The sequence below is a fragment of the Oryctolagus cuniculus genome, chromosome 6 (genome assembly GCF_964237555.1).
Source record: "Oryctolagus cuniculus chromosome 6, mOryCun1.1, whole genome shotgun sequence".
Taxonomy (NCBI): Eukaryota; Metazoa; Chordata; class Mammalia; order Lagomorpha; family Leporidae; genus Oryctolagus; species Oryctolagus cuniculus.
Window position 1 is genome coordinate 123,710,781 of NC_091437.1, and position 27,112 is coordinate 123,737,892.

The 27,112-nt window shown below is 44.1% G+C and overlaps 2 protein-coding genes across 3 annotated transcripts in view; one reads left to right on the forward strand and one right to left on the reverse strand.

The window, feature by feature from the left end:
• Positions 1-1,704: 1,704 nt before the first annotated feature.
• RIDA (reactive intermediate imine deaminase A homolog) lies at positions 1,705-14,305 on the reverse strand. Its single transcript, XM_002710583.5, has 6 exons — positions 13,907-14,305; positions 8,862-8,967; positions 5,278-5,332; positions 4,950-5,018; positions 3,938-3,993; positions 1,705-2,273 (listed from the first exon to the last, which is right to left on the reverse strand). Exons 1-6 carry the CDS (start codon positions 14,167-14,169, stop codon positions 2,211-2,213), a joined length of 612 nt encoding a protein of 203 aa, XP_002710629.4. The 5' UTR covers positions 14,170-14,305; the 3' UTR covers positions 1,705-2,210.
• POP1 (POP1 homolog, ribonuclease P/MRP subunit) overlaps positions 14,156-27,112 on the forward strand; it is a 40,157-nt gene continuing 27,200 nt past the window's right edge. For both annotated transcript variants that reach the window (XM_008255786.4, XM_070075334.1), the window contains exons 1-5: positions 14,156-14,264; positions 19,564-19,707; positions 22,165-22,332; positions 24,035-24,210; positions 25,678-25,926. In XM_008255786.4, the coding sequence (XP_008254008.3) occupies positions 19,566-19,707; positions 22,165-22,332; positions 24,035-24,210; positions 25,678-25,926 (735 nt within the window). In that variant the 5' untranslated portion in view covers positions 14,156-14,264; positions 19,564-19,565. The remainder of the gene's footprint in view (positions 14,265-19,563; positions 19,708-22,164; positions 22,333-24,034; positions 24,211-25,677; positions 25,927-27,112) is intronic.

Here is a 27,112-nt window from a genome sequence, read left to right on the forward strand (position 1 = left end):
CAGGACTAGAATCTGGTGTGCTGGCACCGCAAGGTGGAGGATTAGCCTATTGAGCTGCGGCACCAGCCCAAAGGTGAGCTTTCTAACTATCAGGACATCACTAGCAGTTCAGTGTGAGGACAAACTAATAGTTGATTTTGACTACTAGCTGTTTGGTGGGTCAAATGGATGGATCAGTTTCAAGTTTGCTGGATATCAGTTATCTAAAGGTAAAAATAACACTGTTTCTGTCTAGGTACTTAGGACACAGAATGATTATTTAGGTAGTAACTGCCAAGGAGGGATTCCTTTGTTATTAAAATGATTTTTAGTATAAAATGAATGTTCATTGTAGAAAATTCAGAAAATACAAATTTTAAAAGATGCAATTTAAATAGGGCATCTAATTCAATAAAAAATTACTGTTAGCCTGTTGATGTATATGAGGTATTATTTCTTCAGCTGCAAAAGTTCTAATAACAAATTAGTCAAAGCACAATGTTTTTGTTGTTGTTGTTTTGTTTTTAAAGATTTATTTATTTATTTGAAAGTCAGAGTTTCACAGAGAGAGAAGGAAAGGCAGAGAGAGAGAGGTCTTCCATCCACTCGTTCACTCCCCAGATGGCCGCAAGAGTCAGAGCTGTGCCGATCTGAAGCCAGGAGCCAGGAGCTTCTTCCGGGTCTCCCACGTGGGTGCAGGGGCCCAAGGACTTGGGCTATCTTCCACTGCTTTCCCAGGCCATAGCAGAGAGCTAGATTAGAAGTGGAGCAGCTGGAACTCGAACTGGCACCCAAATGGGATGCAAATACTGCAGGTGGCGGTTTTACCTGCTATGCCACAGTGCCAGCCCCCAAAGCACAATGTTAATAGAACTTTAACCCTGTTGAGTAAGTACTTCTGGATGTTTCTCATTGAAATCCACTGCAGATAACAGTTTATAGAAAATATTCTAATAATAATTGCTATAGTTTTAGTCAATTTGGATTAGTGCTGTAGAGGAAGCAGTTGTGCTTAAGTGTATTAGCCTTTAGCTGACTATGAGTAAGAAACAGCTCACTTAAACAGAATATTTTATGTGGGACTATTTAAATGCTTTCCAATTACTGAACAAATGGGAGAAGTAAGAAAAAACTGTATGTTCTTCTGAGGACAGGAAAGGTAGCTCATGTCTTCATTTTCTTCAAATGGCCTGGTATAAATTTGGCACAAATGTTTGTTTTATGACCAATGATCTTTATTCTTATGTAATCTTAGTAACTTCCTTATAACTAAATGTAATTGGTTACAGGGGAAGTTATGGCCAAGATTCTTATAAAATTGTCTGGTATTGCTGGTTCAACATTTATAATTTTGATTGAATACATATGTTACTAGAACTAAAGAGTGTCTGGGGGCCAGTGCTGTGGTGTAGTGGGTTAAGCTGCCGCCTGTGATGCCAATTCAAGTCCTAGTTGTTCTACTTCCAATCCAGCTGCCTGCTAATGTGCCTGGGAAAGCAGTAGAAGATGGCCCAAGTCCTTGGGCTCCTGTGCCTACCTGGGAGACCTGGAAGAAGCTCCTGGTTCCTGGCTTCAGATTGGCCCAGCTCTGGCTGTTTCGGCTATCTGAGAAGTGAACCAGGGAATGGATTATCTCTCTCTGTCTCTCCCTCTCTCTGTAACTCTGCCTCTCAAATAAATAAATCTTAAAAAGAAAAAAGGTGAAAAAAAAAAAGCACACCAAGGGAAATATGCAAGTTTATTTTATTTATATTAGAAAAATACTACCTATATAAAATTTTGGTCCACTGTCTTCTCCTTTGTTTCTATCATTCAAATTTGAATATTTTAATTATACTGAAGTAAAAGTAGAATCCCATGTCTGACATTAGAACTAAATATTTCACATGACAAAATTAATAGGCTTGAGTGAATTAGATATATTCTTTATCATTTCTCAGGAATAACAACTCATCATTCTCACCTACTATTCCCCTTTACTTCCATGGATTTGAGTAACTAGGTATGTGTGTCCCTTCTCCCTCATTAACATGAGTACATAAGTGGACTTTATGGCATCATAACTGGATTCATTATCTAATCTTTAATTCTTGTTCAACTCTCCCACTTAACAAGGTATCTCCATAATAACTTTGGATATTTTAGCCAAACTCAACTTTCCAACACCAATTATAAAAATTAATGTGTCAAAGGCATAGTGAAAATTCCAGACTCGGCAACACAGGGTGCACTCAGAGTGTGGCTATTGAGAGAGGTCCTTGGACAGCTATTGCTTCGATTTCAACACGACTTCCCTGGGAGGAAAAGAATGGGACAATATTTCAATAGCTTTTTACAAATCAACAGATCTCTATAAAACCCAATCAAAACTGATGCAGCTAACGTCAAGACAGTATTTCTTTTTAAGATTTTTTATTTATTTGAAAGGCAGAGTTAGAGAGAGAGAGAAAGAGAGAGGGAGAGATATCTTCCATCTGCTGGTTCACTTCCCAAAGGGCCACAATGGCTGAAACTGGGCCGATCAGGAGCCAGGAGCTTTTTCCAGGTCTACTATGTACAGCGGCCCAAGTACTTGGGCCATCTTCTACTGCTTTCCTAGGCCATAGAAGAGAGCTGGATTGGAAGTGGAGCAGCCGGGACTCGAACCAGCATCCATACGGGATGCCAGCACTGCAGGCAGTGGCTTTACCCGCTATGCCACAGCACCAGCCCCATCAAGACAGTATTTTCTTTTCTTTTTTTTTTTTTTTTAAGACAGTATTTTCAACATTAAACTTTTCAAGGAAGGAAAGGAGGGACTGTTCACTGGGAACCTATCACAGCTCCAGCTGCATCTTTATATACAGGCTCATATGAGGCCCCCAGTAGCCCCATTAGAAGGATGTTCTCCCACTAATTCACAGGACAATTTGCATAGAAAGGTTGATTAATTCAGCCTAATCATCAGGGTGAACAGCAGAGGTTCAAATCTGTATGTTGTGATTCCAAGTTCAGGGTCTTTCTGCTACCCTCCAATACTTTAATAAATTTGATGATCATGATCATCTCAAGAAACAACTAATTAAAGCAATAAAAAGGACATGCTTAGGAGATAACTTTTCTTTAGTGTAAAAATACTAAGTGGAAGTCAGTAAGAGCTGCTTCTTAATGGGCAGGTTACTATGCTGTCAAGAGGGACAGGTGGGGGGGCTGGCGCTGTGGTGTAGCAGGTTAAGCCTTGGCCTGTGGCACTGGCATCCTACATGGGTGCTGGTTCGAGTCTTGGCTGTTCCTCTTCCCATTCAGCTTCCTACTGATGGCCTGGGAATGCAGCAGAAGATGGCCCAACTGCTTGAGCCCCTGTATCCATGTGGTAGACCCAGAAGATTCCTGGGTCCTGGCTTCTGATCGGCCCAGCTCCAGCCATTGCAGCCATCTGGGGAGTGAACCAGTGGATGGAAGATCTCTCTCTCTTTCTGTAACTCTGATTCTCAAATAAATGAATAAATCTTAAAAAAAAAAAAAAAAAAAAAAAAAAAGAGGCACAGGTAAAGAGCATTTAGTGAGCGAGAAAATCAGAGTGGTGATAAATATGTGTGGCTATGTGCGCCACTGGCTTAGAGATTTTTTTTTAGTGGAATATCTACATAGTTTATTATACAATAGCTAAGTGAAATTTTTACTGCAGAGCTTACAAACCTAGCACAAATTTATAGCCCCCTAAATAACAATCCAATACAGCTGTAGTTTTACTTTTTCTCACAATTTAAAGACCCTGATTCTGTTATGTCTATGTTCATATGTTGCCTTATAAGACTTCTTAATTTTTTTTTCTATGTGTGCAATATGGGCTGTTTCCATTTAGACTTTAAGTTTCTGCAAAGCAGGACTATTTCTTTTTCAATTTCTTTTAACAGTGTGCTTAGTTCATTATATTTAGAAAACAATGTAGAAATCCTCATTTTTAAAGTGTACTTACTAAGGGCAAAGCAGCAACCTGGTAAGCAGCTCTCGCAGGAAAATTACTCTTGAAATCTGAATTTAAAAGAATTTAATTTTAGTTTCCAGACATTGTACTGTTATTCTACACTGTATAAAGGAATATATGTGCTTTAGAGACTAGTAAGCACAAAAAGAGATAACATTCCGATTTGTTCAATAAAATACTTTGCCATATATTATTCCCATGATATTCAATAATGTTATAGATGTCAGAGCTTTCTGGAAAAAATGCACTGCTTGTGGACTCTGACATTTTGATCTTGTATGGTGTGAATGGGGCTTTGCCTTCAAAGTGATATTTACAAGCCAGTGATCTGTGAAGGATTTTCCTGTCTCCAGCAGCGTTGGCAAGGATGTACTTTCTCACAAACTTTTCTTTTCTTCAGCAGAGTAAGTAATGCCGTTTTCCCCATATTATACTTCTGTTTCATCCCACAGGTGAAAGGGACAGCCATCTTCCCCACTATGACAGCAGTGTTAATAATAACAGCTAACATGTATTCAGCAGCTACAAAATGCCAGCATCTGCTCTAAGTGCTTCTATAGGCTGTTCTGATTCAATCACCCTGTAAGGTAGCAGTGAATTATCCTCAGTTTGTATATGAGGAAACCAGGGCAAAGATATGCTGGTATCTAACTAGCTGATTCTGACAGAGCCAGAATAATGCAATATAATAGCAACATAAATACCAATTGTGTACATAAAATTTTATGAGGGCTTAAAAAGCCTATGAAAGGTGTAACAAAATGAAGTTAGAGGAGAATGGACTTATAGGGTTTTAGTATATTAACTTAGGGAATCTTAGAAATGTCTCAGATTCTTTTCACAGGAATAGATGGTGTGTTTCCGTTCAGTTTATGAATTCTTTTAAAACAGGATGCCACTTCTTTAGCAATTGCCAACGCTCTTAATTCATAATGGACATTCATCTGTTAATGGATTAATTTCTCTTTAAAACAGAAAATAGCAACAAAGCCAAATTACTTACACTGCTTGTAGATTTCATTGACAGTCGTGAAGTCGTTCATGTCAGCCAGCAAAACAGTTGTTTTCACCACTGGAAGAGACAATGGTGTCATTAGCGTTCGCTATTTGGTCTGGTCTCAAATATTACTTATTGAAAACTCATTCAGGAGTCTGTGACTGTCTTGATTAAATGGGACTGAAGACATAAGTAGAGGCAGTGCTGTTTCCCAGACCATCAGGATAGCTTTACAAAGATACGGCATGATATATTAGTGGGAATATGTAAGTTCTTCCAAAAGACCAGGGAAACATCAGACAAATGAACAGCGCAGTACCATCAAGTTGCTCACCGTTAGTGAAGTCACAGCCTGCAGCTTTCAGAATTTCACCCATGTTTGTAAGAGCCTGTGAACCAAGGCAAGACAGATCTAAAGCACTGCTGCTAAAGTTAAAGCTTTAATTACATCCAGTTAGGCAGCTTTTACTAGCACTCTCTAAACATCTGATGTTACAGGAAAATTCTCCCTACTCTTTCTAGGATGCTTCTATTTAAGTGACGTATTTCCTAGTTTTCCTTTAATGGCTGAATATTTCTGAAATACAGTGAAAAGGCTGTCTCCTTTTGTGAGTGAAAAGACTGGGTGGGGCCGGTGTTGAGGCGTAGTGGGTTAAGCTGCTGCCTGGGACAACGCCAGCATCCCATATGGATGCTCGTTTGTGTCCTGGCTGCTCTACTTCCTGTCCAGATCCCTGTTAACAGCCTGAGAAAGCAGTGGATGATGGCCCAAGGACCTGGGCCCATGCCAACATGTAGAAGACCTGGAAGAAGCTCCTGGCTTCAGCCTGGCCCAGCCCTGGCCATTGTGGCCCATCTGGGGAGTGAACCAGCAGAAGGAAGATCTTTCTGTCTCTTCCCTTCTCTCTGTAACTCTGACTTTCAAAATAGATATCAGTCTTAAAAAAAAAAAGGCAACAAAAAAGACTGGGATGAAGTCCCTTCCTTGGTGTCAAAATGGGTGAAGTTTTCAGTCAATGTCCATGAACATGACACAGAAATAATTTCTGGGATTCCTTACTTTGTATCACTTCAAGGATAAGTAGGGGCTAGTAAGGATTAAGACATATTTTCTTTTAAAGTCAATTTGATTTAAAGGATTTTTTTTCCTTTTTTTCTCTAAAAACAGTATTAGTGATATCTGACATCTAGCTTCTGGAAAACATCAGATTTTAGCCTATTCTTCCCCAATGAATTTTTTTTCCCAATTCATTCCTTTTTTTTTTAAAAGATTTATTTATTTTACTTGAAAGTCAGAGTTACACAATGAGAGAAGCAGAGGCAGAGAGAGAGAGAGAGAGAGAGAGAGAGAAAGGTCTTCCATCTGCTGGTTTACTCCCCAATTGGCCACAGAGGCCGGAGCTGCACTGATCAGAAGCAAGGAGCCAGGAGCTTCTTCTGGGTCTCCCACGTGGGTGCAGGGGCCCAAGGAGTTGGGCCATCTTCTACTGCTTCCCCAGGCCATAGCAGAAAGCTGGATTGGAAGTGGAGTGGCTGGGTCTCAAACTGGTGCCCATATAGGATGCCGGCACTGCAGGCGACAGTCTTACCCACTACGCCACAGAGCCAGCTTCAATTCATTCTTCCTCTCCACTTTACTGGTCACTATAATATCTGATCACACTTTTGTGTTTTTTAAGAAAAGTCTTCAAAGTGAAGCCGGCGCCGCGGCTCACTAGGCTAATCCTCCGCCTAGCGGCGCCGGCACACCGGGTTCTAGTCCCGGTCGGGGTGCCGGATTCTGTCCCGGTTGCCCCTCTTCCAGGCCAGCCCTCTGCTGTGGCCAGGGAGTGCAGTGGAGGATGGCCCAGGTGCTTGGGCCCTGCACCCCATGGGAGACCAGGAAAAGCACCTGGCTCCTGGCTCCTGCCATCGGATCAGCGCGGTGCGCCGGCCGCAGCGCGCCGGCCGCGGCGGCCATTGGAGGGTGAACCAACGGCAAAGGAAGACCTTTCTCTCTGTCTCTCTCTCTCACTGTCCACTCTGCCTGTCAAAAAAAAAAAAAAAAAGAAAAGTCTTCAAAGTGAGTCAAACATGGATATGGCAAAGTGTTTTCAAAGCCATAAAAACATACACACAATGTGAAGATATGCTCTCTGGCTCCCTGGTTTCATTCCTCCGAGCTAACTACTCCTTCCAGTCAATGCTTATAAACAATTCTTAAACATACATAGTTTTTTTTACAGATTTATTTAATTTACTTGAAAGGCCAGAGTTACAGAGAGAGGGAGAGATAGAGAGAGGTTTTCCATCTGCTGGTTCACTCCCCAAATGACTGCAATAGCTGGGGCTGGGCCAGGCAGAAGCCAGCAGCTAGGAGCCAGAAACTTCTTTTGGGTCTCCCACATGGGTGGCAGGGGCCCAAGCACTTGGGCCACCTTCTGTTGCTTTCCCAGGTGCATTAGCAGGGAGATGGATCAGAAGTGGAGCAATTGGGACTTGAACTGATGCCATATAGGATGCTGCACTGCAGGCAGTGGCTTACCCTGCTATTCCACAGCGCTGGCCTCCAACATACATATTCTTAAAAACACCAACATTCACACATGGTAGCATATTGTGTATGCTGTTGTGAATATCGGTTTTATCATGTAATAATTTATTGTAGAATGCTCAACTATCTAATTATATGGATCTACCATGATTTATTCAATGGATATGTATTTAGGTTGTTTTCTCTCTCAAGGATGGACAGTCATGGTGTTTTCTAGATTTGCGTATTACAAACAATCCAGTAAACTGATTAATTTATAATTCAATTCTATTTATTAGATTAGCAGTGTATCCTGCATCCCTAGTTTAAAAAACATACTGGGGCAGGCATGATGGTACAGCAGGTTAAGCCACACTTGCACTGACTGTATCCCATATCAGAGTGCCAGTTTGAGACCCAGCTACTCCAATCCAGCTTTCTGCTAATTCATCCTGGGTGGTTATAGGTGACAGCTCAAGTATAAGGGCTCTTTTATATTGGCCATCCATGTGAGAGACTCAGACGGAGTTCCTGACTCCTTGCTTTAGCCTGGCCCCAGCCTGGCCCAGTCTTGGCTATCGTGGGAATTTGGGGAGTGAACCAGAATATCTTTCTCTCTCTCTCTCACTCTCTCTCTGCCTTTCATATAGATGAAATACAAACATTAGGAAAAAAAAAAAGATCCTTTAAAAAAAAGCATACTATATGTAATCTCTGATAGTTCTCTTCTAAAAATGTTGATTTTTTTTTTTTTTTTACTTCTTTGGCAGTACTTTGCATTTTTTTCCCCAGCAGTTCAGTGACCCTAAAAGGGAAATTTCTCAATCCATGTGAAAGTGGGAACATGTTAATTTAGCTAATTCAGGTTTAAAGTCACATCAGCAATAAAAAGGTAGACTCTTTTCTTTGGTTGTTAAATAATTCATCAAATTTGCAACTCTTTTAAAAATCAAAAACTGTCCTACATCAAGCAATGAATAGCTTCAAAGGCATTTCTCTGTAATTGCTACAGATTGTTAATACTCTTCACTTAAAAAGTGCTGGGGAGGCCAGAATTTGGTGCAGTGTGTTAATCCCCCACCTGTGGCCCCGGCATCCCATGTGGATGCCGGTTCTAGTCCCAGCTGCTCCTCTTCCAAATCCAACTCTCTGGGAAAGCAGTGGAAGATGGCCCAGGTGCTGGGGCTTCTGCACCCATGTGGGAGTCTGGGAGGAGGCATCTGGCTCCTGGCTTCAAATCGGCTGTTGCAGCCAACTGGGGAGTGAACTAGTGGATGGAAGACCCCTCTCTCTCTTTCTGCCTCTGTCTCTGTGTAACTCTACCTCTCAAAAAAAAAAAAAAAAAAAAAAAAAAAAAAAAAAAAAAAAGCTGGGAAAGGGAACTTCAAATGTGGACAAGGACTTACCTGCTTAGTTTCTTCTACTACCCCTCCTGGCACAAGCTTTCCACTGGAAGGGTCCAGGCCCACCTGTCCTGAAACGTAAACGGTCCTGTCGACCTGCACAGCTTGACTGCAAGAGACAGAAAGAAAGAGAGTGTCTACATACAGAAATAAACACTGGACATCAAGCTCACTGCTGAAAGAGGCCTTTGATAGGATACGAAAAGCAGAGAGTAAATTAAAAAGTTGAGATGCTGGATTTTATAATTCAAAACGTTCATCAAAATATAACTTTAAGAACATGAAAAGTCACAGATGAGGAAAATATCTGCAAAACACAGATCTTCTAAAAGACTTGTGTAATGCATTAATACAAACAATCTAATAAAAAAAGGGCAAGCGATCTGAACAGATACTTAAAATATTTAAAGAGTTAAGGAGTACCTGAAAGGTGCTCAACATTATCAGTTATTAGAGAAATACAAACCCAAATCACAGATAAACACCAGCACACACACAAAGACATCACAGATAATAACAAGCCTTGCACAGAGGTGGAACCACTGGAACATTGTTCCATTGTTGGCAGGAAAGCAAAACAACACAGCCACTCTGGAAAACAGCTTGGCCATTTCTGAAAAACTTAAAATACAAACTTAACATACAATCCAGCAATTCCTTAGTCAACAACTCAAGATCCATGAAAACACACGAGTATGTCCAAAGACTTCACATGACTGTTCAGAACAGTACTATCCATGGCAGCCAGGAAGGAAAAAAAGGAACCACTGATAGATCCAATGAAACACTACATACACACATGTGTACAAAATTCTAGAAAAGACAGAATAACAGCTACAGAAAGTAGATGAGTTGTCGTTTGGGCCAAGGGTGGGCATCGACCACAAGTGAGTATGAGGGAATTTCTGGGGGGTGATGGAAAAGCTCTAAAATTTGATGATGGCAGGGGATGCAAGACTTTACATTTACCAAAACTCAGGAGATTTTACATTTAAAATGGGTGATTCTTATAAGTGTCTTACCCCTCAACAACAACAAAATGTAATGTCAAGAGCATTCTTTCAAAAGTCATCATTCTCGCCGGCGCCGTGGCTCAACAGGCTAATCCTCCGCCTTGCGGCACCGGCACACCAGGTTCTAGTCCCAGTTGGGGCGCTGGATTCTGTCCCGGTTGCCCCTCTTCCAGGCCAGCTCTCTGCTATGGCCAGGGAGTGCAGTGGAGGATGGCCCATTTGGGCCCTGCACCCCATGGGAGACCAGGAGAAGTACCTGGCTCCTGCCATGGGATCAGCGCGCTGCGCTGGCTGCAGCGCGCCGGCCGCGGCGGCCATTGGAGGGTGAACCAACGGCAAAGGAAGACCTTTCTCTCTGTCTCTCACTGTCCACTGTGCGTGTCAAAAAAAAAAAAAAAATTTATATAAAACAAAAAGTCATCATTCTCAGAAAAGATTAGTCCTTGCTGGTTGAGGGGTCAATTAAGGATGCACTTTTGAGGGCACACTTTACCTCTGCCAAGTGCTTCATCTTGTAACTGACCTCTTCTGTAATGAAGAAGCTACATTTCAGAATTAGCATGGAAAAAGCACACAGCACACTGATACCCAAGAGAAGCCAAACAATTCAACTAATTCTTTTGTTAAGATTTATTTTATTTGTTTGGAAAAGTTAGAGAGAGAGGTAGAGAGAGAAAGAGAGGTCTTCCATCTGCTGGTTCACTCCTCAAATGGCTACAATGGCCAGAGCTGAGCCAATCCGAAGCCAGGATCCAGGAGCTTCTTCTGGGTCTCCCATGTGGGTGCAGGGACCCAAGCGCTTGGGCCATCTTCTACTGTTTTCCCAGGCACATTAGCAGGGAGCTGGATTGGAAGTGGAGCAGCTGGGACTTGAATTGGTGCCCAGATGGGATGCTGGCACTCAGGCCAGGGCTTTACCTGGTGGGCTACAACCCTGGCCCACGCAATTCAACTTTTTACAGGAAATGTACAAGTGGTCTTCAAAAGGTTCGTGAAAAAATGCATACCCTAAAAAAACTACACACAGATTTCAACAATGTCTGCACCAACTTTTGGTGCAAGCATGTAAAAAATGTTTATTTTAGGGGCCAGTACTATGGCGCAGCGGGTTAATGAATCAGTGAATGGGAAGTGGTTAGTGAACCAGTGGATGGGAAGACCTCTTGCTCTTTCTCTAACTCTGCCTTTCAAATAAGAGAAGAAATCTGAAACAACAACAACAAAGAATCCTACTACCCACAGACAAGTTGTTAGGTTCCAGAGTATCTGGAACAGTGCAAAGGGGAGTGTGTTCCTTACAGGGCAAAGGGTGATCACACTTTCAAAAGCATTCTAATAATAATTCTCACATCATCATCTATACCATGTTTCAAAAATGTACAACCATGTGACGGTGTGCCAGCAAAATGGAACGAGGCAACAGCAACGTGATACTGAAATCTCTCCAGGTTCGGGTCTCACGCACCCTGAAATGTGCTGAGCTGAGCAATTACCGACAACACCCCACACATCCCAAAGCCAGGGCCTCAAAGTTCAGCTTATTTGAATTTTTCTTGGAGGGAACCCAACATTTTCAGAGTGTACTCACTACAAATTCTGTGCATAAAACTGTTTCCAACAGGTTCTTAAAACATGTCCAAGTAATGTTCTCAGGATACGACTAGTTAGAATTTTCCTTTTAATGTTGATATTGTAAAGTAGCACTATTTCCAGTGGCCTTGTACCAACTCTGAATACAGAACACACAGGAAGCCCAACACCCTGGCAAGTCTCCACGCCACGAAGCAGCCTCTTGGCTCCTCTCTCGTTGCACTGGCACACTCGAGCAATGATTCCCCTGCTTTCTGCCTGCGGCTTTACCAACACAGTTACCTCTGCCTCCTAGTCCAGCGGAGTATCTCGGTCACACTCTCTCCTAACAAAGGGTGCACAGTATCTCTATATAGGTTGTGGACGGTGCATGCTTTTAGCAGGTTCCAGGACAAAGCCTCTCTTACAGTCGCTCTGATTTTTGTTAAGAGTTACTTTTGCTCTCAAGGAAAACAGGGTTACTCTGAATGCTGCCACTGGGTGACTGAGGGAGGAGGAAAGATGACTGATTTCTACTTACATTAAATTACCCCTTAACTATTCTGACTCTCCTCCCCGACTTTCTACCAGAATTAATACCATCATTCTCTTACAAAATAAAGTTTATATCTTTGGTTTAGCATTGGAAACCCCCACAACCTGAACCCTGTTAAAATCTAATTTTTTATTGGTCATGGTCTTATTTAATTCCCTAATCTTATGAACTAGTGCTATTATGCCCACTTTACTTGTCTTAAGCAAACTAGGAGAGTTTAAGTCACTCTGCAAGAACCAAAACAAAAATTCCAATCTAAAGTCCAATTCGACAGGATTTCCTCAAGGGTCAAACATACTAAATCCCAGTTCTTCCTTTTCAATTCTCTTTCAATTTTTCTAGGTAGGGGATGGCAAACTAAATGACTAAACCTGGGTTCTGAAGCTCATTGCCAGAATTCAAGTTCTGTTACAACACTTGGTGGTGTGCCCTTGAGCAACTTATTTAACCAGCATGCATGAATTTCTTCATCTGAAAAATGGGGACTGTAAGAGTGACTGAGCACATAAAGTACTTCAAACACTGCCTAGTGTTGAGTAAGTATCAATAAATGTTAGCAATTGTGACTTCAATTCTGATTACATTAAGGGAGAAAAAAATTACCAGTTTTTTTTTTAAGAAAACAAGTTTAAAGACACGTAAGCTGGCCGGCGCCGCGGCTCACTAGGCTAATTCTCCGCCTTGCGGTGCCAGCACACCGGGTTCTAGTGCTGGTCGGGGTGCCGGATTCTGTCCCGGTTGCCCCTCTTCCAGGCCAGCTCTCTGCTGTGGCCAGGGAGTGCAGTGGAGGATGGCCCAAGTACTTGGGCCCTGTACCCCATGGGAGACCAGGATAAGTACCTGGCTCCTGCCATCGGATCAGCGCAGTGTGCCGGCCATGGCGGCCATTGGAGGGTGAACCAAGGGCAAAAGGAAGACCTTTCTCTCTGTCTCTGTCTCTCACTGTCCACTCTGCCTGTCAAAAAAAAAAAAAAAAAAAAAAAAAAAAAAGACACGTAAGCTTTAAGAGAAAGTAGGCCCCAGTATCCAGCCAGAATTTTAATAACACTTTCTAATTTTTCTTTTCTACTTGTACTTTCTGTTGGGTTGTTTTGCACTGTTGTGAAGTTTCCTTTCAAAATTAATTTGTTAAACTGAAGGAGCCAGTTCAAAGAAATGTGTCAAATATATTAAAAGTGGTCCAAAGATTTGGTTAAGAAAAAAAAAAAAGGAAGAAAGAAAAATGGCACTGGAATTACTAAAACTTCCTCTGCAAATCTTTATGCCATTCCTCCTTCCACCTTCATGTCTCAATCCAGTCATTCCCTCTCAGGAATGCCCTTTACCCCATGGCTTCCCCAAAAAGCCCTTAAATAATTAATTTATAAACCAAACTACTGTAAATGGCAAACCCAGCCTTCAGAACCCAGCTCAAGGTCTCCCTACCTCCAACAAGAATCTTTCTAAAAATCTTTTTCTTCCTCTGGCCCGGGTCAGAAATACACCCACCCGGGGTAGACGTCTCGGACAACACACATCCATTTAGCAAGAGCGTGCAGGGCAATTTTAGAAAATGATCTACACAGCGCTTTGGGCAAGTGCTTGATGTTTTATTAGCGGGAAATCAGCAGGGGCAATGAATTAATAAACTCTAGCGCCATTTCTATGCTGTAAAAACCAGAGGGTTCTGGAGCGACGACTCCCGGGACAGGGGCAAAGACCCGCAGCGCGGGCTCCGGGGCCACCCTCTTGGGGCCCCCAGCTCGCCGGCGGGTCTCCGGCTGCGCTGCACGGCCTGTTTCCTCGCGTGTTTGATGGGGTTGGCCTGCAGAACCGCGAGGCTCACTTGGGCTTCGACCCTAGGGACCCCAGCTGCAAGTCATCGACCCTGGCCCCCCGGGGTCTATTGGTGCTCCCACAAGACACATTACCTGTAGGGACCAATGGCCGCTGGGGCTTTTGCAGTGCTTATCACCTTTCTGACCAGGGACGACATGGTTAGTCCGTGTTCTCGCGCAGCTCGTCTGGAAGCAGCGGCTCCCGCGCCAGCACCAGACCAACCGGACTGACCAGCCCCGGGGCAGCGTCTCAGCTCCCAGGGCGCTCGCCCGGGGCCGCGTGCGCTCGGCATTCTGGGAGCTGTAGTCTCGGCGCGACTCCAGGCCACGTGGAGGAAGCGGCCAGGCTGACGCATGCGCCTTTGGGCCCGCCTGCCGCGCGCGTCTTCTCGGTGGGGCTGCGGCAGGACCTTGTCATTCTGACCCGGGAACCCTACGGAGCGTCTGGCAGGTAGGTCGTGAGGGCGAGTGCCTGCCGGGGTCCACGAGTTTGTGTCTTCCAGGGTGTGGGGCGGCCTCGAGCCCTGCGCCGGCGCCCTGACCCGGCTGCTCGCCAGTCCCCTAAGCCTCGGCTCGACTCATCTTGGATCCGTGGAGGCTGCGCCCGGGGCCCCTGTTCCCCGCCTGGAACCCTCTTGAGTCCATGCGCCGGAGCCCCCTGCTTCTATCTTTGCCCCTCGTGGCCTCGCCGCGCGTCGGCCGTCGGGGGAGTGGGCCTGCTTCGCGTCTTCTGCCAGCCTGCAGGACGGGGTGGGTCGTCCAGGGGACCCCGCGGCTCTCTGGGCGGTGTCCAGCTCCTCGCCGCTCGCCAGTTCCTTTCTCCGGAATGCTCCGGCTTCCCCAGTTCTCTTTTGACCTGAACACAGCCCTCACGGTTGGGATCCGACTTCAGAGGGAGGATGGTGCCTTGGTCTCGGTCGCGGCCCCGTGGCTGGTCTCTGGGCAGGTCACGCTGTATGAGAGGGGATGCTACGTGGCTAAGCATCTCGTGTCTCGTTAACATTGTGCTGTCGGAGCGCTTCACTCCTTTTATGCGGTGTGCGTGTTCAGCAAGTAAGTATTGAGCGCCTACTGTGTGCAAGGCCTTCTTCCAGGGTCTGGGGATGCAGCATTAGAAAAGATGAGACCCACGTCCCGCCTGCTTCCACGACACCATACAGGACAATCCCTTTTATTCCCTCACATTTTGCCTTACCTCCTGTTAGAGTTGTGGAGTTCCTACTGAGATTCAAGAACCGCAGGATCTTTTGGATTGATTTACGACTTCAGCCTGTAATAAAAGACCTCACATCCCCTTGCCTTGTACTCTGTTCCCGTACCATGCCCAGGTTGTCCTCCTGAACTCACCCAGTAGAGTCCTTGGTACTCTTTCTTCCCTGTAGATCCAAATTCCAACTGAAATCCTGTTTTTTTTTTTTTTTTTCCTGCTGAGTCACACACACCCCTCCCCCTCCTTGTCCAGATTTTTGTTGTGCTAAACTGCAGATTTTTACCATTTTATTATATGTGGTCTTATTCTCTGGTTGTTTTGTGTTTTAAGGGCAGTAAATGGAGCCAGACTACCTGGTTTGCATCCCAGCACAATCGCAAGCTTAGTAGGCCTGTGTGTGGAGGGGTGGCATTTAACTTTCTGTATTTCAGTTTCTTCAGTTGTAAAGTGAGGACAATATAGTACCCCCTTGCTGAATTGTGGGAAGTGGGTGAATAAATGAATAAGCATGTAGAGGGGTCAGTGCTGTGGCACAGCGGGTTAACACCCTGGCCTGAAGCTCGTATAGGATGCTGGTTCGAGACCTGGCTGCTCCACTTCCCATCCAGCTCTCTGCTATGGCCTGAGAAAGCAGTAGAAGATGGCCCAAGTGCTTGGGCCCCTGCATATGCATGGGAGACCCAGAAGAAGCTCCTGGCTTCCAGCCATTTGGGGAGTGAACCATCGGATGGAAGACCTCTCTCTCTCTCTCTCTCTGCCTCTCCTCTCTGTGTAACTCTGGCTTTCAAATAAATAAATAAATCTTAAAAAAAAAAAAAGTAAGCATGTAGAATGGTGCTTGGCACATATGAGGGGGTATTCAGAAAGTTTGTGGAAAATGTGTGTTAAGAAATACTATTGTGCATAGATTTGAAAATTTTGGCCATCAAATTTATCTTTTTAAAAAATATTTATTCAAGAGGCAGAGAAAGACACAGAGAGAGCTGCCATCTGCTGGTGCCAGCAATGACCCAGCCTGGGCTGAAGCAGGAGCCAGTAACCCAGTCTGGTTCTCCCATGCAGGTGAAGGAACTCAGGCACCTGAGCCATCACGCGCTGCCTCTGAAGCGGGGTCCATATTTGTAGGAAGCTGGAATCAGAAGCTAGAGCTGGAACTCAGACCTATTATGGAATGTGGGCATCTTAACTGCTGAGACCAAACATTGGCCTCTTAAATTTACCTTTTAATTCTATTTTCAATGATCTTTTGAAGTCCCCTTCTCACTGTTAGCTGCCTAAGATGGCTAAATTAAGGAGAGAGATCACATCCTTACACTAGTTTGTTAGTACATAGCAGGAAACTATCAGCCACATATTGGGTATTCCAAAACTTCTTACACGTAGTTAACTGATAGAGGTGGTTTTTAAATTCACCATACCATCTTTTTAAGTAAGGAGCACTCAAAAACAAAAGGAAGGTGTTGGGGAGAGGTCATGGCACAGAGCTGAGGGTTGGGACACCTGCATCCCATAGCTGAGTTGTGTTCCAGCTGCTCTGCTTCCAATCCAGCTCCTTGCTGATGTGCCTGGGGTGGGCAGAGGCAAGGGGCAGTGGATGTTGTCTTGAGTACTTGGATTCTTGCAGCCCATGTGGGAGACCTGAATGGAGTTTCTGGCTCCTGCCTTTGGCCTGGCCCAGCCCTGGCTGTTGCAAGCATTTGGGGAATGAAGATTTCTCTCTCTCTGTCACTCTGCCTTCCAAAGAAATAAGTAAATCTTAAAAAAAAAAAAAAAGGTTTGTAGAAAAGGGGCAGGCAATGTAGCACAGCAGGTTAAGCAGCCATTTGGGATGCCCACATCCCATATTGGAGTACCTGGGATCAGTGGATCCAGCTTCCTGCCAGTGGGCCCCCTGGGAGGCAGTAGATGATGTCTCGAGTATTTGGGTCCCTACTACTCATATGGGAGACCTGGATGGAGTTTTTGGCTTCTAGGTTTGACCTGGTCCAACCCTGGCTATTGGAGGAATTTGGGGAATGAACCAATGGATGGAAGATCTCTCTCTCTCTCTCTGTCACTGTTCCTTTCAAATAAATAAAAGTAATTAAATAAACTTCTAATGACAACAAAAAGAATACTACCCTGGGAACACTTGCTCTGCTCAGAATTAGAATGACCCAGAGGCAGGTTGGTGCCAGAGGATTAGGGTGACCTTGAAAAATGATGTTTCTAAGTTTGGGGCTTTGTTCAGCTTGGTAGTTAGGTGTGGTTAGGACAATCCTGGGTCGTGTTGGTGTGACTGGCTCTGGCTTTTCCTGCTGGTGTACACTGCAGTAATTGGCTTCCTGCCACCCATGTGGGAGAGCTGGATTGAGTTCCCTGCCTTTTCTCTGTTTATCTGTCTCTCTGCCCCTCAACCAAGTAAAAATTTTAAAAATAAGAGTGGCTACTTTGGATTAGCAGTGGTGCCCAAACAGTTCCAGCGGCAGAAAAGAATAAATATAGTATGTGCCTTATGATGTCTGAGGATTGGGCTTATAAGAGCTTCCAGAAGGAATCTTAAGTCTTAACAATCAAGTCATTTTTACCTCTGTTCTGTTCTTGATATTAATCACTTGTGTTTGCTTTCATGTTCATTCATTTTGTCAAAATGTTACTGGGCACAATAGCGGAAAGCTGGAATCAGAAGCCGAGTAACCGGGACTCCAACTGGCACTCTGATAAGGGATGCAGATGTTGCAAGCAGTGGCTTAACCTGCTGGCCACAACACCGGCCCCTCCATGTACTTTAAGAAACAATTTTTTGTTCATTTTTTTTTTTTTTGGATTTGAAAAGCAGAAGGACAAGAGAAACCGAGTCTTCCTTCTGCTGGTATTAGTGAATGGGTGGTGGTTAATTTAGTGGCCCTCAGTGGGAATGGTGCAGATCACTACTGGGCATTTTAGGAGTTTGCGTGGGTGTTTTGGTTGATATAACAATTGAGACAGAGGTGTTAGACATTCTGTTCTGTGCAGAGAGATTTCATAACAGCATTGATTCATGCAGCTTTAATGTAGAATGAATTTTCTAGGACTGTAATAAATCAGAGCCAGTTTGTACTGTTCTTTTTGTGGTAGTGTTCACCAGTATGGAAAATTCTGTCATCTGTGGCATTGTCACCTCTTTGGGACACTAGTTCTCCACATCTGTGTTGCTTTACCTTTGAGGCTGAGCATTCATGTGGAGGAGGACGTAAAGACCAATATTAAAATGTTCTGAAGACAGCTTGGCAAATATCTGCCACACTGAGCTTCCTTACCTCCCAGTGTCTCCATGTCGCCCCTGCGGTAAGCACTGGGGGTAATGACAGGTGCATGGGGAGGCGAACGTCAGGACCCTTCTCCATCTTTATGCATTGTGCCAAAGCTTGTGCTGGTGCCTCGGTTCTTGTGGGTATCCTCTGGGTTCAAAAGCTCTATTTTGTGATGTCGTGTGGTACCACAGTGATGGTGAAATACTAAGATACAGAAATATGTATTACTTTATTAAAATTACTTTCCAGTTCTTTATATTATAGTTAGGGCATATATATGACAAAGCATGTTGTTGATAAGTTATGTATCTAGTAGATTGTGTTACTAATGAATTTATTTCAACAGAAAATGGATGTTTCAAACTGAATCAGTACAAACAAAGAGTGTTGAGTTTGCGAGTTAACTGGGTAAATCAGGCACTAATAGGTTTCTGTCATTTATTATTCAAATCAAAATTGTTATTTGTTACTGTTATAAGTTAAAAATATAGTTGGTCCCGTCTCAGTAGTAGAAATGGGAACATCGAGGATTTATGACCAGTTTTTATGGAGGTTATCCTTGAGAGAGGTCTCCCATCTGCTGGTTCACTCCCCAGATGGCCGCAATGGCCGGAGCTGAGCTGATCTGAAGCTGGATCCAGGAGCTTCTTGCAGGTCTCCCACACGGGTCCAGGGGCCAAAGCACTTGAGCCATCTTCCACTGCTTTCCCAGGCACATTAGCAGGGAGCTGGGTTGGAAGTGGAGCAGCTGGGACTCGAACTGACTCCTGTATGGGATGCTGGCACCGCAGACTGGGGCTCTAACATGCTGCCCAACAGTGCCGGCCCTGGTCAGCTCTTATTTCACCTAAGAATCAAGATAAAATGTTGCAACTCTTTTTTTTTTTTTTTTTGGCGGGGGGAGGGGGGGTGATGTCTCGTTTTCTTATCTCACCGCATTTTTCATTCTTGCAGCAGACTTTGTGCAGTGTCAGCATCTGTGTGTGATTTAATTATTTGGCAACAGAAACTAGAAGGTACCAATAAGATCTCTCCCATCAAAAAATTTATTTTTTTTTTGTTGATGAAGGTTTTGTGTTAATACAAATCCATGATCTCCTTGGAATATCTGCTGTAGCTCAATGTCATGATAATATTTTGGTATCATCAATCCAAATGAACATTTGTTATATTGGGGAATGCAGTTTCGACTCACATAGTCATTAGATTTATTTTTATTTTTAAGTGAAAATTTCCTCTCTATACTAAACTTGTCTCTTCCTTTCCAGAAATGTCTAATGCAAAAGAAAGAAAACATGCCAAGAAAATGAGAAACCAGCCCACCAATGTGACTTTGTCCTCTGGTTTTGCGGCTGAAAGAAGCATGAAGCACCATATCGGAGGTGGGAAACCTTTCAATGCTCAGAAACAAGGTAAGATAGCACACGATGGTCTCTCTGCACCCATTGAGACCTAATTGCTGTTGTCAGCTTCTCTTGATCATCATTATCTAAATAATGATTAAAATAATAAAAACATTTTTCTCTGAGCAGGCGAGTTTGCGTACTTGCTGAAGTTTATTTGTAACCCCCAAATCCATACTTGTGGGGTTTCGGTGGTCGTTTGTGGAAATGTACAGAGCTGGAAGACTTTTGAGTTGCCCCTTGTGCCCATTCCCGGCTGAGGACAGAGCCCTTCAGGCAGCTGCACTTCTGACTAGGGGTTGGAGCTCTGCTGTTGCGTGGCCTCACGCCAGGCACTTAACACTTCTGAACTCTTGCATGAAAGTAGAGAAAATGAGCTCCACCATGATGAGCTGCTTTTGGTATTTAGATTGCATTCTATGTGAGCTTGAGATGTACACATGTTCCCCCTCGGAGCAGTGGTTCAGTATTCACTAATTCAGTGGTCGCTAGGACTGTAGAGAACATTACTATGAATAGTGAATAGTAACCCTGTGTGTTTTAGAGTTGATATATCTTATTCCTACCTTAACATCAATTATTATTAAATTACACATCTGTATTTCCTAGGTGAAGTACAGTACAGTCTTCATCTCTGCATTGAACTTGTGCTGATTTTAGAATCTTATGAGGTGATGGGAAGGGGTGCCAGTTGTTCAATGGGGCAGCAGTAGAAAATGCCAGCAAAAGCTGGTAACCTAGAACTTGTTTGGAATCCTTTAAATAACAGTGTGTGTTGGGTCTGATTGAATAAATTTTAGATTCAGATTCCTAGGACCTAGGTTCAGATCCTATAGTTGGTATCTACCATGCCATGTGGAAGTCCCTTCATGTGTATTTACTCATTAAAACCTCATAATGACAAACCTTGTTACTGCTTCCAGATTATAGTGGCTTAATCATTAACACCACAGTGGAAATAAGCAAGAGCCCTGTAAAATTAACCATTGTTCTCCCCCGCTTGAGACAGACATTTGATGTTATCCTAAGGTCAGAATGCTATCAACATCCAGATGTTTGAATAGAGACTTTACTTTTAATTCTTTCTCTGATTTAGCACAGTGGCTGTCAACCTGAGTGGTTAAAACTGAATATACAAAATCATGTGGATTACATATTATGTAAGGGTGGGTTTTTTGGCTGCTGTAGTAAGATAACATAAACTGGGTAGCTTCTAAATAATAGAAATGTTTTTCTCCCAGTTCTGGAGGCTGGGAAGGCCAGGACCGAGGTGCTGTCAGATTTGGGGTCTGGAGAGGATTTGCATTTTGGTTTACAGAGGTTGCCTTCTCACTGTGTCCACACCAGCTGATGGGGCTTTTCTTATAAAGGCACTGTTCCCATTCATGGGGGCTCTACCCAGGTGACCTAACCGCCTCCCAAAGGCCCTGCCTCGTCATATCATCCACTTGGGGTTAGACTTTTCTTTTTTAAAGATTTATTTATTTTTTTGTAGGTCAGAGTTATATAGAGGGAGAGACACAGAGAGACAGAGGTCTTCCATTAGCTGGTTCACTCCCCAAATGGCTGCCATGGCCAGGGCTGTGCCAGGCCAAAGCCAGGAGTCAGGAGCTTCTTCTAGATTTCCCATGTGGGTGCAGGGGCCCAAGTACTTGGGTCTTCTTTCATTTCTTTCCTAGACACATTAGTAGGGAGCTGGATCAGAAGTGGAGCACCCAGGACTTGAACCAGCATCCATATGGGATGCTGGCACTGCAGGCCATGGTAGCTTTACCTGCTATGCCACAGTGCCAACCCAGGGTTAGACTTTTTTTTTTTTTTTTTTGGACAGGCAGTTAGACAGAGAGAGAGTGAGAGAGACAGAGAGAAAGGTCTTCCTTCCATTGGTTCACCCCCCAAATGGCTGCTATGGCCAGTGCGCTGCGCCGATCCAAAACCAGGAGCCAGGTGCTTCCTCCTGGCCTCCCATGCGGGTGCAGGGCCCAAGCACTTGGGCCATCCTCCACTGCCTTCCGGGGCCACAGCAGAGAGCTGGACTGGAAGGGGAGCAACCGGGACAGAATCTGGCGCCCCAACTGGGACTAGAACCTGGGGTACTGGTGCCGCAAGCAGAGGATTAGCCTAGTGAGCCACATGCTGACCAAGGGTTAGACTTTTAACACATACATTTTGGGGTGAGGCACAAACTCAGGCATTAACAGGAAACTGTAGATGGGGTTGTTTTCCTTGTATCTGTTTATATCCAAGTTTCTCTATATGTCATACTGACATGATTACCTAGTGTACTGGCACCTTGCTTTGTGACCTCCCTCCTGGAGATCCTGCCTCTTTGAAAAGAAATAGCAATAGCTACTTTACAGGGTGATTGACCAGTATAGCCACCCAGCAAATGTTAGTTCTCCCCTACGATCCTTATTCCTGGTAAGAGTGACATTTCTTCTTGTTTCCTTTTTGAAAACCTACTAGAGCCTCACTCTGGAACTACACGACAGCGGCAAACCAGAATGACCCCCCACTCACTGTCTGAGCCTGACGGAAATGAGCTGTGTTCTTCCAAAGTCACGTTTAAGAAAAAGGGAGGCTGGAAAGCAGGCCCTGAGGGCACTTCCCAGGAGATCCCCAAGTACATAACCGGTGGGTGTCTGTCTGATGCAGTCTGTGGGAGGTGTGAGTGCCTTGTTTCTGGTGCAGCCGTGTGCCCGCAGAGTGCCCTCTCCCTCCTCTCCCCTCTGCCCCTTCCACTCCAGGCCCTCCTCACCTCCAGTCCAGACTTTTTTTTTAAAGCTTTATTTATTTATTTTAAGATTTTTTTTATTTATTTGAAAGGCAGAGTTACAGAGAGAGATCTTCCATCCACTGGTTCACTCCCCAAATGGCTACAATGCCTAGGGCTGGGCCAAGCAAAACCAGGAGCCAGGATCTTCTTCCGGGTCTCCCAAATGTGTGCAGGGGCCTAAGTATTGGGCCATCTTCTGCTGCTTTCCCAGGCGCATTAGCAGGGAGCTGGATCAGAAGTGGAGCAGTCAGGACTCGAACCAGTTCCTATAAGGAATGCCGGATCTGCAGGTTGCAGCTTTACCCGCTACATGACAGCACTGACCCTTGGATTTCCATTCTTGAGGTTCTCTTCTCTTACTCCTCTTGCAAGTGCTTATTTGTGAACTGTTACTCTCTGCACCCCTGTCCCTTCCTCCTGTAAATGTGCCATCCACACTCCTTGGGACTGCATTCTCCAAAGATGGAACCAAATGTAATAATTGCAGTGGCAACCAAGACCTCCCTTTAAAGGGCCTGTGGCCAGGCTTTCTGGCCTCATCTGTCATGTCCTCATCACTCCCATCTCCTCTATCACACAAACCCGTGTTCCTTGTGTACACCTGAGATGGTTCTTCTGGTCCTGCTCAGTGCCTTCTTGGAGGAATTTACAGAAGTTTCCCTGTTACACTGTTTACTCTTCAAAAAACAAGAATCTGTATTTCGATAAAGAAAACCAATAATAGACATACATGAAGGGGCTTCAAAAATGTTCACGAAAAAATGGGATGAAGATATAATGTGCCTTTTCCATGAAGTTTTTGAAGTCACTAAGATTTGGAAAAGGCAGAAAATAATAAGGGAAAATGCCCTGTAGTCAAAAGCAGTGTTAACATTTTGTTTCCCTCTGTGATTACTGCACCTAAAAATAGCTGTGACCATATTGTGTGTATATATACTGCATGGAATGTATTGCATGAAGACTCCTGTTTTTAAAAATTTGTAAAATTGTTTTCAAACTAATTTTTTTAAGATTGATTTATTTATTTGAAAGAGTTACAGAGAGAAAGAGAGAGAAGAAGAAGAGGAAGAAACAGAGAGAGAGATCTTCCATTCGCTGGTTCATTCCCCAGATGGCTACAACTGAACCAGGACCTTCATCCGGGTCTCCCATGTGGGCGGCAGAGGCTCAAGGACTTGAACTGCCTTTTACTGCTTTTCTCAGAACATTAGCAGGGAGCTGGATCAGCAGTGGAGCAGTGAGGACTTGAACCGACATCCAACAGGCCCATTCATTTGCAGGCAGTAGCATTACCTGCTATGCCACAATACCGGCCCCTAAACCAATTTTTCTCATTAGAAAAATAAAACTGAATGCTTATAGAAAACTTAAACTAAAGTTAGTTGATGAAGTACAGTCAGACAGTGTTGTTAGCACAGGAATAACCACCATCAGTGTTCACCTGAGAGGGGGCTTGGGGTGCTGGAGGAATTTCAAATCTGTCTTCCTTCTGAAATCCAGCCAAAAAAGCAGTGTGCATTCAAGACTTGTGTGCAGTGACTCTCTCCTTTTCTTCGACAGCTTCTACCTTTGCCCAAGCACGGGCTGCTGAAATCAGAGCTATGCTGAAAGCTGTGACCCAGAAGTCTTCAAACTCACTGGTCTTCCAGACCCTGCCTCGGCACATGAGACGGAGAGCCATGAGCCACAACGTCCGACGCCTTCCTCGCCGATTACAGGAAATGGCCCAGAAAGAGGTGGGAACTGCACTTGGTACCACTGTTCAGGGTAGAGGTCCGAGAAGAAATGGAGAGATATTGATCTAACAATCTATTAAAATGAAAAACCAGGAAAAACACATTCCTTATGGCATGCTTTTGGGGGTGGAGGTGGGGGTGGGGATGGTGGTAGTGGTGGTAGTGGCAGAGGCACATTTGATGCAATCATTCAGTCCTGCCCATCCAACTCCCAGGCCAGATTTGCAGGCAGTTCAGTATTACAGCTGCTGTCAGATGCAGCATTTGGAATTCCTGTCTTTTAATGGTGCTGAATAGTTGATGTTTCCCTCCTGGATTTAAAATGAGATTCTGACCCTCTTACTGGGTAGACAGTTTTGGTTCAGTGATTTGGAGATGTGGCCAACTTGGGGTTGGAAGGTAAAAAGTACAGCATTAATACCTACTGTTTGCCTTTTCCAGGGTTGAAAACTTGAACTTTGTTTTAATTTTTGTACAATTCTAGTGGTGTTTTGGCTTCAGCAAAATTCTGGAGCTGAACATTCTCTGAGACAATTTAAGCTACCCATGTCTTTTTTTTTTTTTTTTTAAGTAGAGTTCAACACATGTCATGTTGATTTATTTATATTTTATTTGAAAGGCAGAAACAGGCTGAAGCCAAATTTTTCAATCCAGGTCTTCCATGCGGTTGGCAGACATAAGTACCCGAGCCATCACTGGCTACCTCCCGTGTTCATCAGCAGGAAGCTAGCTTGGAAATAGAGCGGCCTAGGCACTCTGATATGGGACGTGGGCATCCCAAATGGCATCTTAACCATTGTGCCAAATACCTGCTCTGCTTCTCACATCTTTACTGATTGTTTAGAATTTATTTATTGAGCAGTCTTCTATATACCGATCCTGTTTGGGTGGGGTTAGAGTTCAACACAACAAAGTCCTTATCTTTATATGACTCAGAACTAACAGGAAAGAATTTTTTTTTCTTAAAAATTTAGCTTAGCTGTGAAAGAAATTGAGAGTGCAAATTAACCAGGAATTTTGTACTTTCTAGATTTAATGGAAAGTCTGTTTCCCAGTGATAACTTTCAGCATTTGTCTGTCAGTGGGTTTTTCCCACTGTTGTGTTTTGGTCTTAAGTTTTTGGGTTTAATTACAGTGTTCCAGGTTGAAATGACAATAAGCCAGCTTTTGATTTGTTCTTTCTTGCTCTCTAATGTTAATATTTGACTATTTTGTAAGTATCCTAATCTTCACGGTCCATGCAGTTAGTGATAGAACTGTGCTTCCTTCCTAGCTTTGCCTGACTCTTATATGTTCACTCTTCCCCTTGTCTCTCTTCTCTGCCTACCACCAAGATAAAAAATTAAGTAAACTTAATGAAATCTTTAGTTTCCACTTAATCTAAAGTTAGCTGTTTGAATTCCCGATGTTGAGTTTTGTTCTGAGGTGCTGACAAGCTGGGATCTGTCTCTCTTTGTGAAACCGTAGGCTGAGAAAGCTGTACATCAGAAAAAAGAACACTCGAAAAACAAATGCCATAAAGCTCGAAGATGTCACATAAACCGGGTGCTGGAATTTAACCGTAGACAAAAGAAGAACATGTGGTTGGAAACTCATATCTGGCACGCCAAACGCTTCCACATGGTCAAGAAGTGGGGCTACTGCCTGGGCGAGAGGCCGACAGTCAAGAGCCACAGAGCCTGCTATCGAGCCATGACAAGCCGCTGCCTCCTGCAGGTGCGCTTTTCCACCGGGTTTTACACCTTTTCAAATGGAGATTTTTATTTGTTTTCATTTTATTTATTTTTAACAATGTATTTCATTTATTTGAAAGGTAGAGTTCCAGAGAGAGGGAGAGAGAGAGAGATCTTCCATCTGCTAGTTTATTCCCCAACTGGCTGCATGGCCCTTGGTGGTCTAGGCCAAAGCCAGGAGGCAGGAGCTTCATCTGGATCTCCCATGTGGGTGCAGGGACCTAAAGATTTGGGCCTTCTTCCACTGCTTTCCCAGGCACATTAACAGGGAGCTGGATTGGAAGTGGAGTAGCCGAGATCTGAACTGCCACCCATATAGGATGCCAACTTTGTAGACAGTGGCTTAACCCGCTACACCACAAAGCCAGCTCCCCAATGTAGACTTTTAGAATAGTTCACGGTATGCCAAAGTCCTAACTGTGAGGTTGTCCACTTTATTTATTTATTTTTTAAGATTTTATTTATTTACAGACATAGAGAGGGAGAGACAGAGAGAAAGGTCTTCCATCCACTGGTCCACTCCTCAGATGGCTGCAGTGGGACAGAGCTGGGCCAATCCGAAGCCAGGAGCTTCTGGGTCTCCCATGCAGGTTCAGGGACCCAAGCACTTGGGCCATCTTCTACTGCTTTCCCAAGCCGTAACAGAGCAGCCGGGACTCGAACCAGTGCCCATCTGGGATGCTGGAGCTGCAGGCGGAGGCAGGCGGAGGCTTAGCCTGCTGTACCTCGGCACTGGCCTCTATTTATTTATTTTAAGCTTTTAATTTATTTTCATTTTATTGGAATGACAGAGAGAGAATGAGAGAGAGCTACCATTTGCAAATGCCTGCATCAGCCAGGGCTGGGCTAGGGAGAAGCCAGGAGCAAGGCGGAGGATTAGCCTAGTGAGCCGCGGCGCCGGCCTTTGCAGGATTTATTATGTCTTGCCTAACTGACTTTGTTTTCTCACGTTAGGTAGATTTTGGGGATGAATAATCCTTATAAGCAGTTGTTTTAGGACTTAAAACATTTTAAAAATTATGCCAAAGATCTTTTTTTAAAAAAAAAAAAATTTATTTATTTATTTGAGAGGCAGAATTCCAGGTGAGAGAGGAAGAGTCAAAGAGAGAGATCTTCCATCTGCTGGTTCACTCCCCAAGTGGCCACAATGGCTGGATCTGGTCTGAGCC

Excerpts from the sequence above, each read along its gene's own strand:
- RIDA (XM_002710583.5), bottom strand. The coding sequence starts at position 14,169 with ATGCGTCAGCCTGGCCGCTTCCTCCACGTGGCCTGGAGTCGCGCCGAG. Across the intron at positions 3,994-4,949 it reads CAATGAAATCTACAAGCAGT|ATTTCAAGAGTAATTTTCCT; the intron begins GTAAGTAATTTG and ends TTTTAAATTCAG. Across the intron at positions 2,274-3,937 it reads AGGTTGCTGCTTTGCCCTTA|GGAAGTCGTGTTGAAATCGA; the intron begins GTAAGTACACTT and ends TTTTCCTCCCAG.